Source organism: Ranitomeya imitator, chromosome 7, assembly GCF_032444005.1.
Source record: "Ranitomeya imitator isolate aRanImi1 chromosome 7, aRanImi1.pri, whole genome shotgun sequence".
NCBI classification, from domain to species: Eukaryota; Metazoa; Chordata; class Amphibia; order Anura; family Dendrobatidae; genus Ranitomeya; species Ranitomeya imitator.
In genome coordinates this window covers 89288656-89306977 of record NC_091288.1, presented here as the reverse complement: position 1 = coordinate 89306977, position 18322 = coordinate 89288656, and the positions used below count along the sequence as shown (strand labels likewise).

Here is an 18322-nt window from a genome sequence, read left to right as displayed (position 1 = left end):
TATATATTACCTATTATTTTAGTTTTGCTCATTCTATTTTCCCATTCAAAATGATTTCAGCTTGTTCCTGAATGGATTTTTACAGATTGAGTAATATATTTAGAATTGAGAGTCCTCAGTGGTTGATACCTTTTAATGGCTAACTGAAAGATGGTAACAAATTGCAAGCTTTCGAGACTACACAGGTCTCTTCATCAGGCAAAGACTAAAAGAAATTCTGAAGAATCACATATTTATGCACAACATAGCACAGAAAAAAATAAACAGGCCTGATGGGACATGAGGACAAAAAGTCACTTTCAAGCTTGGCCATGAAAAGATTTGCATACTGTGGGGCCATTTTACTTCCCAAAATCCACAAATCTGGAAATCCAGGAAGACCAATTATTTCATGTGTGGGAACCCTTACTGAGCAGGTATCTGGATGGGTAGAGGGTATTCTTAAACCCCTGGTAAAGGATACACCCAGCTTCATTCAGGACACAACTGACCCATTGAATAAACTATCAGCAATAGGTCCTCTACCAGAAGGAACCATCCTGGCCACCATGGATGTGGAATCTTTGTACTCCAATATCCCACACCAGGACGGATTAAATGCCTTCAAATTCCTCCTGGAAAACACAGGGATGCAAATTCTGTGGTGAAACTTATAAAATTCATCCTCACCCACAATTACTTTGAATTTGACAAGAAGATCTATCTACAGGAGACTGGCACAGCAATGGGAAGTAAAATGGCCCCGCAGTATGCAAATCTGTTCATGGCCAAGCTTGAAAGCGACTTTTTGTCCTCATGTTCCATCAGGCCTCTGGCGTACTACCGCTACATTGATGATATTTTAATCATCTGGACGAAGTCTGAGCCACAGCTAAAGATGTTCCATGAACAGTTTAATCAATTTCATCCTACCATCAACTTGACACTCAACTACTCCTGTACTAAAATTAACTTTTTGGACACCATCATTAAGCTGCAGAACAATAAAATAGAGACATCCCTGTATCAGAAGCCAATCGACCATCCAACATACCTTAAATAGGACAGTTTCCATCCAAAACACATAAAAAACTCCATTGTCTACAGCCAAGCCATCAGATACAATCATATATGTTCCAACCCAATGGATAGGGAGGAACACCTTGGTCACCTCAGAAAGACCTTTTTGAATCAGGGCTACCATCCCAGAATAATTGAAAACCAGATTACAAGAGCCACCAGAATATCAAGGAATCACCTGCTACATTACAAAGCTAAAGAAGAAAATAACCGGGTGCCTCTAGTAGTGTCTCAGCCTGTCTCACCCTTCATCTTTGGTGCGGGTTTGGCAGTGTGGAAGCCAGATCTGAAATGTCCGCACTGGACCTTATCGGCCTTTACCTGCGCTTGCCTTTCCTGGCACCAAGGGAGTGATTCTGAAAATGCTCCAGGTACAGTTCGCATTTAATGTGGTCCTTTTTTTTTTTTATACATTCAGGAAGCCATAATGGCACAACGTAAATAAAATACAAAGATTAGGACTGCCCCATTATGAGATTGCCGTGAAGTGGCGGGGTAGCTCAAAGAATTGATCAATTGTTTGCTAAATGTCTCATATTTGAAATACAGTTAGAATTTATGTGCAATTGCACTTCAGTTATTGCGTTCTGACCATAAGCAGTGCTGGCTTCTTCCCTTTTTTTTGCCTCTAGTAGTTACCTACAATCCAAATCTGGAGGTGCTAAGGGGAGCTGCACGGAAATTACAACCTTTACTACAAAAAGATGCCCGCTTACAATCCATTTTTCCAGACCCCCCACTACTGTGTTTTAGGCAGCCCCCAAATCTAAGAAGCATCATTGTAAAGAGCTCCCTGTCCTCTCAACAGCTGCAGATACCTTTCCTTGCAATCAGAAAAAATGTAAAACCTGTCCATTTATAATGACCACGGACAAGATAAAGATCCCCAATTCACATCAGGACTACAAGATACCAGGTACTTTCAGCTGCGACACTTCTAATGTGGTAAACCTAATTATTTGAACTGGGGGAGACAGGGCAAAAGCTTAGAAAAAGAATGAATTCTCACCGCCACACAATAAGAGAAAAAAGAATGGATCTACCTGTGGCAATACATTTTTGTCTCCCAAATCATAACATTATGGACATGAAATTACTTGTGTTAAAAGGTAGCTTCAAATCTAAGAGACAGAAGAGTATGGGAATATACACTGATGTCGACCTTTGACAGTCTTAATGGAGGAATGAATGTGTCGCATGGATTTATGTCTTTTTACATCAACTAAGGAACTTGCCCCTCAGACTATGAGGGGTCAACACAACAGTACCAGACCCCAATAAAACAATCCTTATCTAAGAACTGGCCCAATATTTATGGACATAACTGTTTATCACTCATGGTAATTCTGCTTCATGTCACCTGTCTTATCCATGCTTTTTTTTTCTGTGGTGTGTTGTGCATAAATATGTGATTCTTCAGAATTTCTTTTAGTCTTTGCCTGATGAAGAGACCTGTGTAGTCTCGAAAGCTTGCAATTTGTTACCATCTTTTCAGTTAGCCATTAAAAGGTATCAACCACTGAGGACTCTCAATTCCAAATATTTTTCTATCTACTGGCTAACACGGTACCAAGATATATATCTTTCCTGTACAGATTGAGTGACATTAAAGATGGAAATTTGGTATGATTTTTTGACATGACAAAAACCTGGCATTTTTAACACTGGTATGTAGACTTTTTCATATCCACTGAATGTCTATATCCCAAAATAATTATATGAAGATATTAGTAGCATCTGCTTTGAAGTGTAATATGATGCTAATTGCAATTACAATAATCTGCGCAAGTTACTCCAGTTTTAAAAAAAATACTAACTAATCAATTTTTTTCTGGGTGGTTGGCAACCCAGGTACTGATTCTGATTTACACATTTTTTTAAATTATTGTTTCATACTATTTGACTAGCAATATAAATAGATTTTTTTTGTTATATAATAAAATGGTGTATGAAGGTCAAATAATGTTTATCTTTTTTCATTTACAATTTTTTCATCTTTCTTTTAATCCCAATAGGGAAGTTAACGCTGCTATTATTTCTTCAGTTAAATAAATACCGTAGATAAAAATATTTTTAATTTTATAAATAATATTTCTTCTCATTTGTGAAATCTGTATGTATTTTACACAAGACCATTTACAGTTTCCTATGTTTAAAAAAATGCAATGTATCCAGCAAAATCAGATGCTATATTGTTGATCCGTATGGAATGTGATTTTTATACTTGAATAGACAAATCTCTTCCGACATAAGAAAGTAATTAGTGCATGCTGTGATTCTTTTCATGCACAGATTCGGTCCGGGAAAACAAAATGCTCATCTGCACTGCCACATTGAGTAATATTGAACTAACACTCCCCGCACCTGTTTCAAAGTGGCTAGACAGCCACAAAACATGCGGGCATTGCCTGTGTTTGTCAGACAATCCCCGCATGTTTTGTGGCTGTCTAACTGCCGCGAAAGATGCACGTGTGGGGAGTCGAATATGTCACTTGAGCAGTCACAACATTCGGTGCATACCCGATCACCCTAGGCAAACTCGAGTAACGAGCACTTGCGCTCATCACTAGATACGATATTGAAAGTCACCTTCAGACAAGCTCTTCACCATTCACCCAATTCCTCGCCATTTTCAAAATTTCTTGTAGTCAATAGCTGCACACCAGCCCAATCCAGACCTGGTACTTATTACACCAATACATTTCTCTATTTCTATCTTGCAGGGAGAATATGTGTCTGCATTCAGGCAGTTGCAGAGGTGGGGCAGTACGGCTCCAGTTGATATTGCAGCCATGAGGGTCATTTTTAAAGAAGGAACAGACCTCATTATGTCTATGAATATTTATTATGGAGGATCCGAAGAGGCCAGTATTTTTGCAAAATTTGTTAGTGAATTACTTGCTGGTAGGTATGTATCAATACACAGTTTAACACTAATCTATCCATTTGGAGCGGCATTGTTCAAAATGGTATTTGCTTAAATTGAATAAAACGGTGCAGATTCTGTAACACACAATATTGTGCTGTCGAGCAGCGACCATTGTTTCCTACCTGTCATTACATAGCCGCGTGTGTCCTGCTGTCGGCTCCTCCTCGCTAGTCTGTCTTTTCCCCATAGTCTCCTGTGTGCCCGCAGACTGTCTCTAAGTGACTTGTGAGCGCTCTTTGTTAGTTCTACTTCCATTATTCACCACTCAAATGCAACAGCAAAAATATGCAACAGCTCAGAGGCAGCAAAAGGAGAGATTTATAAAGCAAACATACTCTTTGTATAGAAAACGTTGGTTATTTGGTCGCCAATCTATTGTCTCTCTGATTGATGCTGGGGTGAGACGATGCGTGCATTGACTTATTTTCAGCTTTGTTTAATTGTATTTAGACAAATATCATTGATCCGTGCAAAATTAGTGACAAAAAATAATAATAAAATTATGAAAAGGAGATATGCAGGTGCGAAAATACAGGGAATCAATGTGTTTTGTCTTTTTGTTAAATAATACCGTACATACCTTACATCCAATAGACCTCCTGCCTACATTATATAAAGTTATTCAGGGGTGAGAGTATATTATAGCCCCTGCAGCAGTACAGATGGGTCTCAGCTGATGAATCCCTTCTACCATAGGCGCTGGAATGAGACATTACTCGATGAAGCATGTAAATTATTCCTGGACGAGATCCCACTACAAGAATCAGCATTAATTAGGATGACGGACAATGAGAAATCACTGACGATCAGCTTTTTATTCAAGTTCTACCTTGAAGTGTCCAAGGAATTGATGAATACGATGCACTCTCCACACAATGACGTCCACGTGAGTCACAACCTTTCTCTTTTGTTTCAGTGACTAAACTTTTTATCATCCCCACCTGTAGATTTATTCTATAGCATAATTACTGTAGTGATTTGATAGATCAGTTAAACTAAATTGATTTTTTGTATACAATCATATACTTTTTTTTTGTAGCAAATATCTGATATACCGTGACACACACATTATGTGAACCTAGCCTGTCTTACCTTAAGGGGAATGTGTTATCAGGAGGTGATCTATTGTTTAACTCAGCTTTTTGTGTTTCATATAGTTTTTTTGTAATTTTAATGATTTTTTGCCTTATTGCAATATTTCTTAAAAATGTGAAATATTGTCACTCTCACAGTGGCCATGGGGCATTTTTAGACTCTAATTTCCTGTTGTTTAATGAAGCAAAACATGTACATTAGCCACAATGTACAGACACTTACCCTGTCTTCAGTATTAAGGCTGCTAAAGAGCATGTGCCAGTGTCATTGTGATGGAGGAGCAGGGTGAAGTGTAAGGGTGGTTTCACACTTGCGTTTTTGTCTGCAGCGTTTTTTTCCCTATATTTAACATTGAAAATGCATGCGTTTTTTTGTGTACGCATTTGGTCACGTTTTCAATCGCACGCGTTTTTTTACTGCATGCGTTCATTTTCAAAAATGCTACTTGTAGTATTTTTGAGAGGCGTTTTTTGGACACAAAAAACGCATGCGTTTTTTTGGGGTCAAAAAACACATTGGAGTCAATGGGAACGCATGCGTTTTTTTGTGCATGCGTTTTTAAAAAAAACAAACATAAAAACACACTGATAAACCACCCCACACCATAAAATTGATAAAGGGATACTAACCCTACCCCTAACCCTACCCCTAACCCTACCCCTAACCCTACCCCTAACCCTACCCCTAACCATAACCCTAACTGTTATGAAAGGTAATTCAGTACCACAATGGACATAGAGGTCAGCGCACATACAGTGACCTAGCAATAACCCAAAAAACAAGAACGAGCTCTGAGACGTGGGAACTCTGTTGACCGCATTCCCTAATCCTCTCCAACCACACTAAAGGCAGCCGTGGATTGCGCCTAACGCTCCCTATGCAACTCGGCACGGCCTGAGAAACTAGCTAGCCTGAAGATAGAAAATAAGCCTACCTTGCCTCAGAGAAATACCCCAAAGGAAAAGGCAGCCCCCACATATAATGACTGTGAGTTAAGATGAAAAGACAAACGTAGAGATGAAATAGATTTAGCAAAGTGAGGCCCAACTTTCTGAACAGAGCGAGGATAGGAAAGGTAACTTTGCGGTCAACACAAAACCCTACAAAAACCACGCAAAGGGGGCAAAAAGACCCTCCGTACCGAACTAACGGCACGGAGGTACACCCTCTGCGTCCCAGAGCTTCCAGCAAGCAGTAAAAAACAAATTGACAAGCTGGACAGAAAAAAACAGCAAACCAATAGCAAAGAGGAACTTAGCTATGCAGAGCAGCAGGCCACAGGAACGATCCAGGAGGAAACAGGTCCAATACTAGAACATTGACTGGAGGCCAGGATCAAAGCACTAGGTGGAGTTAAATAGAGCAGCACCTAACGACTTCACCACATCACCTGAGGAAGGAAACTCAGAAGCTGCAGTACCACTTTCCTCCACCAACGGAAGCTCACAGAGAGAACCAGCCGAAGTACCACTTGTGACCACAGGAGGGAGCTCTGCCACAGAATTCACAACAGTACCCCCTCCTTGAGGAGGGGTCACCGAACCCTCACCAGAGCTCCCAGGACGACCAGGATGAGCCATATGAAAGGCACGAACAAGATCGGGAGCATGGACATCAGAGGCAAAGACCCAGGAATTATCTTCCTGAGCATAACCCTTCCACTTAACCAGATACTGGAGTTTCCGCCTTGAAACACGAGAATCCAAAATCTTCTCCACAATATACTCCAACTCCCCCTCCACCAAAACCGGGGCAGGAGGATCAACAGATGGAACCATAGGTGCCACGTATCTCCGCAACAATGACCTATGGAATACGTTATGTATGGAAAAACAATCTGGAAGGGTCAGACGAAAAGACACAGGATTAAGAACCTCAGAAATCCTATACGGACCAATAAAACGAGGTTTAAACTTAGGAGAGGAAACCTTCATAGGAATATGACGAGAAGATAACCAAACCAAGTCCCCAACCCGAAGTCGGGGACCCACACAGCGTCTGCGATTAGCGAAACGTTGAGCCTTCTCCTGGGACAAGGTCAAATTGTCCACTACATGAGTCCAAATCTGCTGCAACCTGTCCACCACAGTATCCACACCAGGACAGTCCGAAGACTCAACCTGCCCTGAAGAGAAACGAGGATGGAACCCAGAGTTGCAGAAAAACGGTGAAACCAAGGTAGCCGAGCTGGCCCGATTATTAAGGGCGAACTCAGCCAAAGGCAAAAAGGACACCCAGTCATCCTGATCAGCAGAAACAAAGCATCTCAGATATGTTTCCAAGGTCTGATTGGTTCGTTCGGTCTGGCCATTAGTCTGAGGATGGAAAGCCGAGGAAAAAGACAAGTCAATGCCCATCCTACCACAAAAGGCTCGCCAAAACCTCGAAACAAACTGGGAACCTCTGTCAGAAACGATATTCTCTGGAATGCCATGTAAACGAACCACATGCTGGAAAAACAATGGCACCAAATCAGAGGAGGAAGGCAATTTAGACAAGGGTACCAAATGGACCATCTTAGAGAAGCGATCACAGACCACCCAAATGACTGACATCTTTTGAGAGACGAGAAGATCTGAAATAAAATCCATAGAGATATGTGTCCAAGGCCTCTTCGGGACCGGCAAGGGCAAAAGCAACCCACTGGCACGAGAACAGCAGGGCTTAGCCCGAGCACAAATCCCACAGGACTGCACAAAAGTACGCACATCCCGCGACAGAGATGGCCACCAAAAGGATCTAGCCACTAACTCTCTGGTACCAAAGATTCCAGGATGACCAGCCAACACCGAACAATGAACCTCAGAGATAACTTTATTCGTCCACCTATCAGGGACAAACAGTTTCTCCGCTGGGCAACGATCAGGTTTATTAGCCTGAAATTTTTGCAGCACCCGCCGCAAATCAGGGGAGATGGCAGACACAATTACTCCCTCTTTGAGGATACCCGCCGGCTCAGATACACCCGGAGAGTCGGGCACAAAACTCCTAGACAGAGCATCCGCCTTCACATTTTTAGAGCCCGGAAGGTATGAAATCACAAAGTCAAAACGGGCAAAAAACAACGACCAACGAGCTTGTCTAGGATTCAACCGCTTGGCGGACTCGAGATAAGTCAAGTTCTTATGATCAGTCAAGACCACCACGCGATGCTTAGCTCCTTCAAGCCAATGACGCCACTCCTCGAATGCCCACTTCATGGCCAGCAACTCTCGATTGCCCACATCATAATTTCGCTCAGCAGGCGAAAACTTCCTGGAAAAGAAGGCGCATGGTTTCATCACCGAGCAATCAGAACTTCTCTGCGACAAAACAGCCCCTGCTCCAATCTCAGAAGCATCAACCTCGACCTGGAACGGAAGCGAAACATCTGGTTGACACAACACAGGGGCAGAAGAAAAACGACGCTTCAACTCTTGAAAAGCTTCCACCGCAGCAGAAGACCAATTGACCAAATCAGCACCTTTCTTGGTCAAATCGGTCAATGGTTTAGCAATACTAGAAAAATTGCAGATGAAGCGACGATAAAAATTAGCAAAGCCCAGGAACTTTTGCAGACTTTTCAGAGATGTCGGCTGAGTCCAATTATGGATGGCTTGGACCTTAACAGGGTCCATCTCGATAGTAGAAGGGGAAAAGATGAACCCCAAAAATGAAACCTTCTGAACACCAAAGAGACACTTTGATCCCTTCACAAACAAAGAATTAGCACGTAGGACCTGAAACACCGTTCTGACCTGCTTCACATGAGACTCCCAATCATCCGAGAAGATCAAAATATCATCCAAGTATACGATCAGGAATTTATCCAGGTACTCTCGGAAGATGTCATGCATAAAGGACTGAAACACTGATGGAGCATTGGCAAGTCCGAATGGCATTACTAGATACTCAAAATGGCCCTCGGGCGTATTAAATGCAGTTTTCCACTCATCGCCTCGCTTAATACGCACAAGATTATGCGCACCACGAAGATCTATCTTGGTGAACCAACTAGCCCCCTTAATCCGAGGAAACAAATCAGATAACAGCGGCAAGGGGTACTGAAATTTAACTGTGATCTTATTTAGAAGGCGGTAATCTATTCAAGGTCTCAGTGAACCATCCTTCTTGGCTACAAAAAAGAACCCTGCTCCTAATGGCGACGATGACGGGCGAATATGCCCCTTCTCCAAAAACTCCTTCACATAACTCCGCATAGCGGCGTGCTCAGGCACAGATAAATTAAACAGTCGACCTTTTGGGAATTTACTACCAGGAATCAAATCGATAGCACAATCACAATCCCTATGCGGAGGTAGGGTATCGGACTTGGGCTCATCAAATAAATCCCGGTAATCAGACAAGAACTCAGGAACCTCAGAAGAGGTGGATGATGAAATAGTCATAAATGGGACATCACCATGTACCCCCTGACAACCCCAGCTGGACACAGACATGGATTTCCAATCTAATACTGGATTATGGACTTGTAGCCATGGCAACCCCAACACGACCACATCATGCAGGTTATGCAACACCAGAAAGCGAATAACCTCCTGGTGTGCAGGAGCCATGCACATGGTCAGCTGGGTCCAGTACTGAGGCTTATTCTTGGCCAAAGGCGTAGCATCAATTCCTCTCAATGGAATAGGACACTGCAAGGGCTCCAAGAAAAACCCACAACGCCTAGCATACTCCAAGTCCATCAAATTCAGAGCAGCGCCCGAGTCCACAAATGCCATGACAGAATACGATGACAAAGAGCAGATCAAGGTAACAGACAGAAGAAATTTTGACTGTACAGTACCAATGGTGGCAGACCTAGCGAACCGCTTAGTGCGCTTAGGACAATCAGAGATAGCATGAGTGGAATCACCACAGTAGAAACACAGCCCATTCAGACGTCTGTGTTCTTGCCGTTCAACTCTGGTCAAAGTCCTATCGCACTGCATAGGCTCAGGTTTAAGCTCAGGTAATACCGCCAAATGGTGCACAGATTTACGCTCGCGCAAGCGTCGACCGATCTGAATGGCCAAAGACATAGACTCATTCAGACCAGCAGGCATAGGAAATCCCACCATGACATCCTTAAGGGCTTCAGAGATACCCTTTCTGAAAATAGCTGCGAGCGCACCTTCATTCCATTGAGTGAGTATGGACCACTTTCTAAATTTCTGACAATATACCTCTATCTCATCCTGACCCTGACACAGAGCCAGCAAATTCTTCTCTGCCTGATCCACAGAATTAGGCTCATCGTACAGCAATCCGAGCGCCAGGAAAAATGCATCGATATTACTTAATGCAGGATCTCCTGACGCAAGAGAAAATGCCCAGTCCTGAGGGTCGCCACGCAAAAAAGAAATAACGATCCTAACTTGTTGAACTGGGTCACCAGAGGAGCGAGGTTTCAAAGCCAGAAATAGTTTACAATTATTTTTTAAACTCAGAAATTTAGTTCTATCTCCAAAAAACAAATCAGGAATAGGAATTCTCGGTTCTAACATAGAATTCTGAACCACAAAGTCTTGAATACTTTGTACTCTTGCCGTGAGCTGATCCACACATGAAGACAGACCTTTAAAGTCCATTGCTACACCTGTGTCCTGAACCACCCAAATGTCTAGGGGAAAAAAAAGGCAAAACACAGTGCAAAGAAAAAAAAATGGTCTCAGAACTTCTTTTTTCCCTCTATTGGGAATCATTAGTACTTTGGGCCTCCAGTACTGTTATGAAAGGTAATTCAATACCACAATGGACATAGAGGTCAGCGCACATACAGTGACCTAGCAATAACCCAAAAAACAAGAACGAGCTCTGAGACGTGGGAACTCTGTTGACCGCAATCCCTAATCCTCTCCAACCACACTAAAGGCAGCCGTGGATTGCGCCTAACGCTCCCTATGCAACTCGGCACGGCCTGAGAAACTAGCTAGCCTGAAGATAGAAAATAAGCCTACCTTGCCTCAGAGAAATACCCCAAAGGAAAAGGCAGCCCCCACATATAATGACTGTGAGTTAAGATGAAAAGACAAACGTAGAGATGAAATAGATTTAGCAAAGTGAGGCCCAACTTTCTGAACAGAGCGAGGATAGGAAAGGTAACTTTGCGGTCAACACAAAACCCTACAAAAACCACGCAAAGGGGGCAAAAAGACCCTCCGTACCGAACTAACGGCACGGAGGTACACCCTCTGCGTCCCAGAGCTTCCAGCAAGCAGTAAAAAACAAATTGACAAGCTGGACAGAAAAAAACAGCAAACCAATAGCAAAGAGGAACTTAGCTATGCAGAGCAGCAGGCCACAGGAACGATCCAGGAGGAAACAGGTCCAATACTAGAACATTGACTGGAGGCCAGGATCAAAGCACTAGGTGGAGTTAAATAGAGCAGCACCTAACGACTTCACCACATCACCTGAGGAAGGAAACTCAGAAGCCGCAGTACCACTTTCCTCCACCAACGGAAGCTCACAGAGAGAACCAGCCGAAGTACCACTTGTGACCACAGGAGGGAGCTCTGCCACAGAATTCACAACACCTACCCCTAACCCTACCCCTAACCCTACCCCTAACCCTAATCCCTTTAAGGGTAGGGTTAGGGTTAGGGGTAGGGTTAGTGGTAGGGTTAGGGTTAGGGGTAGGGTTAGGGTTAGGGGTAGGGTTAGGGTTAGGGGTAGGGTTAAGGGTAGGGTTCGGGTTAGGATCCCTTTAGGGTTAGGGGTAGGGTTAGGATCCCTTTAGGGTTAGGGTTAGGATCCCTAACCCTACCCCTACCCCTAACCCTAGCTCTTTCTGTTTATAGTGGGTTTTTTACTTCATTTTGATGATTGGCAGCTGTCACACATTTATCTGCATGCGTTTAAAAAACGCAAACGCATGAAAAACGCATGTAAATGCGTCAAAACGCCGTGTTTTTTTCACCACATGCAAAAACGCATGCGTCAAAAAAACGCAGCATTTGCACACGTTTACATGCGTTTTTTCACCATGCGTTTTTTTTTAAAACGCATGCGTTTTGAAACACAAGTGTGAAACCAGCCTTACATCACTTATTGTGATTGGTGGATCCTGTGTTATCAGCTGTGTACAGAGGTGTTACCCGTCACTGTAACCCTGCCTCTGATGATAAGAAGCCTGATGAAAACTCTTACCTGAAAGGACAGGAAGTATGAGCCTAAAAAAAAGCCCAAGCGGCCAGTCTGAAAATTGCAAAGTTACTGATTTTGTTTTTTTAATAAAGGCTGTCATACGAAAAAACCCTTGTCAAAAATGTTAAAAATAATACATGTAACACAAAACCTAATTTAAACAATAGGTCATTTTCTGATGACGCCTTCCCTTTACAGGGGTTGTCTCATAAAGACAAATCTTGTCCATATGCTCTACTAGGCCACATAGCATTTATATAGGGTGGTCTTTTACTCAGGATCTCCCCTCTATGATCTAGAACAAAAAGTTGCTCAGCAGAAGTTGCTCTTGCACTGGTGGACTGGCGCATTACAGTCTATTTGGCTCAATGGCACCTTATAATATTGCACTTCAGCTGCTGCAGTACTTCTTTGGTCAGGGCTTTACTCAGCAAAATCAGCACTTCTACTTCTGGGGTTGACAAGAGTGAGAGCAGGGCAGTCAGCAGCTCGCCCCTGGGGCTGTCTTCTGAAAGAGGTTGTCTTAGACATCCGACCCGCTATATCTTCTATTATCTGCATCCAGTGCAGTACTGATAGATAAGAGATGATGAATGTTGTCTGTGTTTGCACTTTCTGAACCCATCCATCTCCAATCACGCTTTTATGCTTTTATACCCATTGTTATTTCATAAACCTTGACAAATTTCTCCATTGTGCAGGAAATTCAATTCTCCACATTTGTCTCTGACAAGAATTCATTAAAAGCCAATCAGCAGAGAACGTCAAATGGTTTCCATGATGATCATGTATGTACTGATGTATGTCCTTCTCAGTCTGTGTTTGTGTGCATACGGTATATAACGGAGTTGTATTTATTCTGTTATTGTTATATATCGCATTTGTTACTGTTTTCCGAATTATTAACATTTGTGGCCTTCCTTGTATTAGTGTTTTGATCTCCTCAGCTATTATTAGCAAGTGGGTAAAATCAATCACGCAAGCAGAAAGCAACACAACATATAGCAGTGGAATGGGTTGACAAGGGGCCACATATTGATGGGTTTGTTGCATTTTGAATCTCTGTCACTTTATTGCTAATTTACCAAATGTGTTGGGGACATGGGTTTGTGCACTTGCTAATATATAAGTATTACAGGATCTTTTCCTGCATTTGTTGGTGCCATTTTCCTCACAGACTGCACAACTCACCACTGGAACACTGCAGCGTTTTAGAGGAAAACATACTTTTCATAGCTGCCGGGGACAGAGCCGTGCTATTGACTAGTCATACAGACCGGTCCCCGGGGGCTGTCCCAGTCCGCTGACAGTGACTGACAACCTTGTGCCTATACGTGTATGATGCTTGTCAGTTATTGTCAGTGGGCGGGGAGAATCCTCCAAGGACCCCACCTGTAGGACTAGTGCACAGTGCAGCTCGGTCCCCAGCACCTATTAAAAGTATGTTTTTCTTTGAAACGCTGCAGCGTTTCAGAGATAAATATACATGGCAGGGATACTACAGCCTGTAGCTGATACATGGTGCTCATGGTTTAGGCAGCATGTATCAGCTGACAGGTTCCCTTTAAGACTGAGTGTGCACCTGGCAATGGCTTTCTGGCCCATGAAAATTTGGCAGTAGGTACGTGCACCAATGAATATCTGTCCGGTGTAGCTCCAAAGGTCTGGGTGAGTATCATGGAGAGCAAGGACCAGGATGATAAATTGTTTGAAGGCTCATCATAAAGAAGAAAGGCAATCCAGGTGGAGGTGGAACCTGTCATGTGCAAAGATGTGTAACGATGCTATTTACCTGCAGATATAGAGTTAACCTGCAGGTAAATAATGATAAAATTCAGCCTTGCCACCTTACTCATAGCGCAGATAGTGGGAGGAATTTAACTTATATGCTCTTACGAACCACTTGCTTCCGATTATAGCAGAGCGCATATAGCGGTTACAGTCACCCCTCACTATATTGTGAGCGCTGGCTACAATCACTCCACGGCACTTTGATTGACAGCTTGCTGTGCAGCGCATCTGTGTAGAGTGAACTGTCAATCAAAGTGATCACAGTATAGTGAGCAGTCACTGTAACCGCTATATGTACTCCCCTGTGATTTAAAGCAAGTGGCTCCTGGGAGGATATAAATTAATTTCCTCCCAGTATCTGCACTTTCAGTAAGGCAACCAGGCAGCATATTAATGTTATTTACCTGTGGATTAAATCCAATATCTACAGGTAGATAGCATTCTTGCACATGACAGGTTCCCTTTAACAATTTTAATAATAGTTATACCTACTCAAAAGAAGTGAATAAACACAAAGAATAAATAAATCAAAAATAATTTTTATTCGAATAACAGATACAAAACAGAAAATGTTAAAACACATAGAGGGGAAAACAGGTCCTGTACAGGGAACTCACTGCAAAAAGTATTGGTAGTGGGTATAATGGCAATACATCGTACGTTTCTCCTGCTGGCTTCCGCAAGGAGTAAGAAAGCCACCAGGCGAAACGTACATTGGAGTCACTGGAGCCACTGGGTCTTTACAACTAGTAATGGAATTTCCTTTATTCTTCCACTTTTCATGATGTTTAATGCCTACTTTAGTACTTGATATACAGTTATTATGAAATATTATGTCTTAATATAAATGTGTATGCACTTTTTCACAATTGCGTTTGTCGTGGGCCATGTTTATGGAAGTATTAATGTTGTATAGCCATTATACTCACCACCAGTACATTTTGCAGTGAGTTCCCTGTACAGGACCTGTTTTCCCTTCTATGTTTTTTTTTTAGCATTTTCTATTTTGTATCTGTTAATCGAATAAAGATTATTTTTTATTTATTTTTTCTCTGTTTATTCACCTTTTTGAGTAGGTATAAATGTTTTGTCAATGAATATCCTCACCATTTATGTAGAATTACCTACAGGAGAGATGCCTCTACTATATTTGATGCAATAGATGAACATAGAGAAATCACAATAATAAAAGTAAATAAAAATTAGTAAAATATCATAAAGGGAAACATTGTGCCAGCTACAACAATCCTTTACTATCCTAGACCATTCATATGTTTGGATTTTAATAGCATAATCTGTGTTTACAACCTAGAATCAAGAGCTAAATTACCAGCATGAGGTTGAAAATGACCAGCCGGCACCGTACAGTCCTCATGTCCTTCAAACCATAGTAGAGGAAGAGTTTGATGATGGAGAAGACACATCAGCGGTGGATGGAGAGCTTTTTTTAGCGCTAGTAACCAGCAGCAGACACCAGGCTAAAATCATGTAAGCTTCTATGTTTTAAGAATAATATCAGGCTATGGAGTGAAAAATGTGAAAGAAATTGTCATTTCAGAATGAAAAGAAACACTTATTACATTATCAAGAAGCCTATAATAAATCCGGTAACATATTTTTCAGTGTCTAACATTTTGTCCAAAAGTAAAAAAAAAAAAAGTGCACACAAATAGCGAGAAGCCATTTCGCCACAAAAACGCAGCCTTTGTGATAAAACAGAAAAAGTACACATAATTGGTATCTCCATGAACTATAAAACTGTTGTATTATATATACCATAAGAAAAAAACACAACAAAAATGTAGCAAATAAATTGAATAAAACACAATCTAAAGTCATATGTAAAAAAAAATTATACAAATGAAAATGCCAAACCATCCTGCAACAAACAAGACTTAAAGGGAACCTGTCACCTGAATTTGTCGGGACTAGGCTTGAGCGAAACGGATCGGACAAATTCAAAAGTCGCCGACTTTTGGCAAAGTCGGGTTTCATGAAACCCGACCCGATCCTAGTGTGGAATTGGCCATGCGGTCGTCGATCTTCGCGCCAAAGTCGCGTTTCGTATGACGCGTTTGGCGCCATTTTTTCAGCCAATGAAGGAGTGTGGGCAGAGTGATGACATAGGTCTTAGGGGCGTGGACGCCTATCGCCATCTTGTCGCTTGTGCGCTGTAGCGATTTGCAATGTGTAACACCAGCTTTTCTGTTCAGGGACGGAGGGGGGAGAGAGAGAGAGAGAGAGAGAAGAAGAAAAAAAAAGATGTCCCATTGACTTTACATTGGGTTTCGTGTTTCGGTCGATCCCCGACTTTTCGCCATAATCGGCCGATTTCACTCGACTCGACTTTTGAGATAGTCGGGTTTCGCGAAACCCAACTCGACCCTAAAAAAGTAAAAGTCGCTCAACCCTAGTTGGGACCGGTTTTTCGGTCATATGGGCGGAGTTTTCGGGTGTTTGATTCACCCTTTCCTTACCCGCTGGCTGTATGCTGGCCGCAATATTGTATGCTGGCCGCAATATTGGATTGAAGTTCATTCTCTGTCCTCCGTAGTACACGCCTGCGCAAGGCAAGATTGCCTTGCGCAGGCATGTACTACGGAGGACAGAGAATGAACTTCAATCCAATATTGCGGCCAGCATGCAGCCAGTGGGTAAGGAAAGGGTGAATCAAACACCCGAAAACTCCGCCAATATGACCGAAAACCGGTCCCGCATTTAGCATTTAGCAAAAAAATAAAAAAGTTGCAGCTCTCAGAAAATGACAATGCAAAAACAAATACATTTTTGTAAAACAATGTTTTTAGTGTGATAAAGTAACAAAGCATAAAAATATATAAATAAATAATAAAATGGTCTTATCACATGGTGAGCTGCACACAAAAAATGAAAAACTGAATTCCTGGTGTTTGTTCATTCTGTGTCTGAAAAATCTGAATAAAACGCGGTGAAAAACTGTTATGTATTCCAAAAAAATTGCTCTGCCAAAAATAAAAATGGGTTGCTATGAAGTACAATGGATGGCTGCAATAATGAAAGTCTATTAAATAATGGATATGGAAATACCAGGGGGAATAATCAAGTTGATTTCAAATAAAATACAAGGGCAACAAGAATATAAAGCCCAACGGATATAAAGCCCAACAACCTGGGACAAATAATTTGTAAAAATATATATAGTAGCTGAAAAATATTAAAAAAAGTATATATATAAAAATAAATGTATAAGTTGATATATTAGAGTTGAATAGTATACCAATGAATTGGGGCAAAATTGCCACGGTATAAATAAAAAAACATTGACAAAATAGATGCAAACAATGAGGTTCATAATTACAGCACTAATTAATGAACACGCCCTGGACGAAGCTCAGGCGAAACGCACGTCGGTTTGCTCCCGCAGTTGTGTATGTTCTATTTTTGAAATATGGCATTAGTTGCTAACTTTTGCTGCTGGGGTGTTCATAATCTACAATGACTCACATGGTTTACCAGGTTTATCTCCATGCGACCACTTAGGTTCTATTTTCATTAATTAGTGTTGTATTTATGAACCTCATTGTTTGCATTTAGCATTATTGTATCTATAATGTATCTTTTATTTTATTTCTTTTTTTAACTCCACTTTTGGACATTTTTTCTATTTTTTTTTTACTGAGTTGACATGTTTGTCGATAGTCTGATAAATATCCTGCATTCACATTGGTCTTATTGACTGAAAATAAATAAAATGATAAGTTTTGTCTCAGCAATGTATGAACGCTTTTTATTTACTTCTTGCTTTGTTCTCAGATCCATAAATAAAGAAAATGCACTAAAAGTACCTGGATTAATAGATATAATAACCTTGGCAGATGTCCCAGGACTGAACAACTCCGATTTGTTTGCAGAATATGAAGTATGGTTGAAACATGACAGTTTTATCACTTTATCACTCACACACTCTGTTATGCCTATAAACACCAACATTTCTGTTTTCTCTAGGTAAAATACATTGGGCAAGCTATATGTGCGGTAGTAGCAAACACCCAGAACCATGCCAATCAGGCAGCGTCACGAGTGCGAGTACAATATGAAGACCTGGAGCCTGTTGTTGTATCCGTTCAGGTAATATTATTGTGCCCACAGTGCAATATCAGTCATATAGTCCACAAAAAATCAGAATCTGTTCCGAGATTTGGTTTTATACAAATAACAGAAATTGATGGTCAGTCGGGACCAGAGAAATATTAACAACCATAGAAAGAAGCAACTAGTACAACAATATAATATCGGACTGCTGTCCCTAGAGCGATGTGGACTGGTCTCTAAAAAGTA

At 41.5% G+C, this 18322-nt stretch overlaps 1 protein-coding gene across 1 annotated transcript in view; it reads left to right on the top strand.

The window, feature by feature from the left end:
* Nucleotides 1-18322, top strand: part of LOC138644801 (aldehyde oxidase-like) — a 211714-nt gene that overhangs the window by 95096 nt on the left and 98296 nt on the right. Inside the window, exons 7-12 of the mRNA XM_069733620.1 lie at nt 3783-3967; nt 4685-4874; nt 12916-13002; nt 15318-15493; nt 17798-17903; nt 17990-18112. Of these exons, the coding sequence (XP_069589721.1) occupies nt 3783-3967; nt 4685-4874; nt 12916-13002; nt 15318-15493; nt 17798-17903; nt 17990-18112 (867 nt within the window). The remainder of the gene's footprint in view (nt 1-3782; nt 3968-4684; nt 4875-12915; nt 13003-15317; nt 15494-17797; nt 17904-17989; nt 18113-18322) is intronic.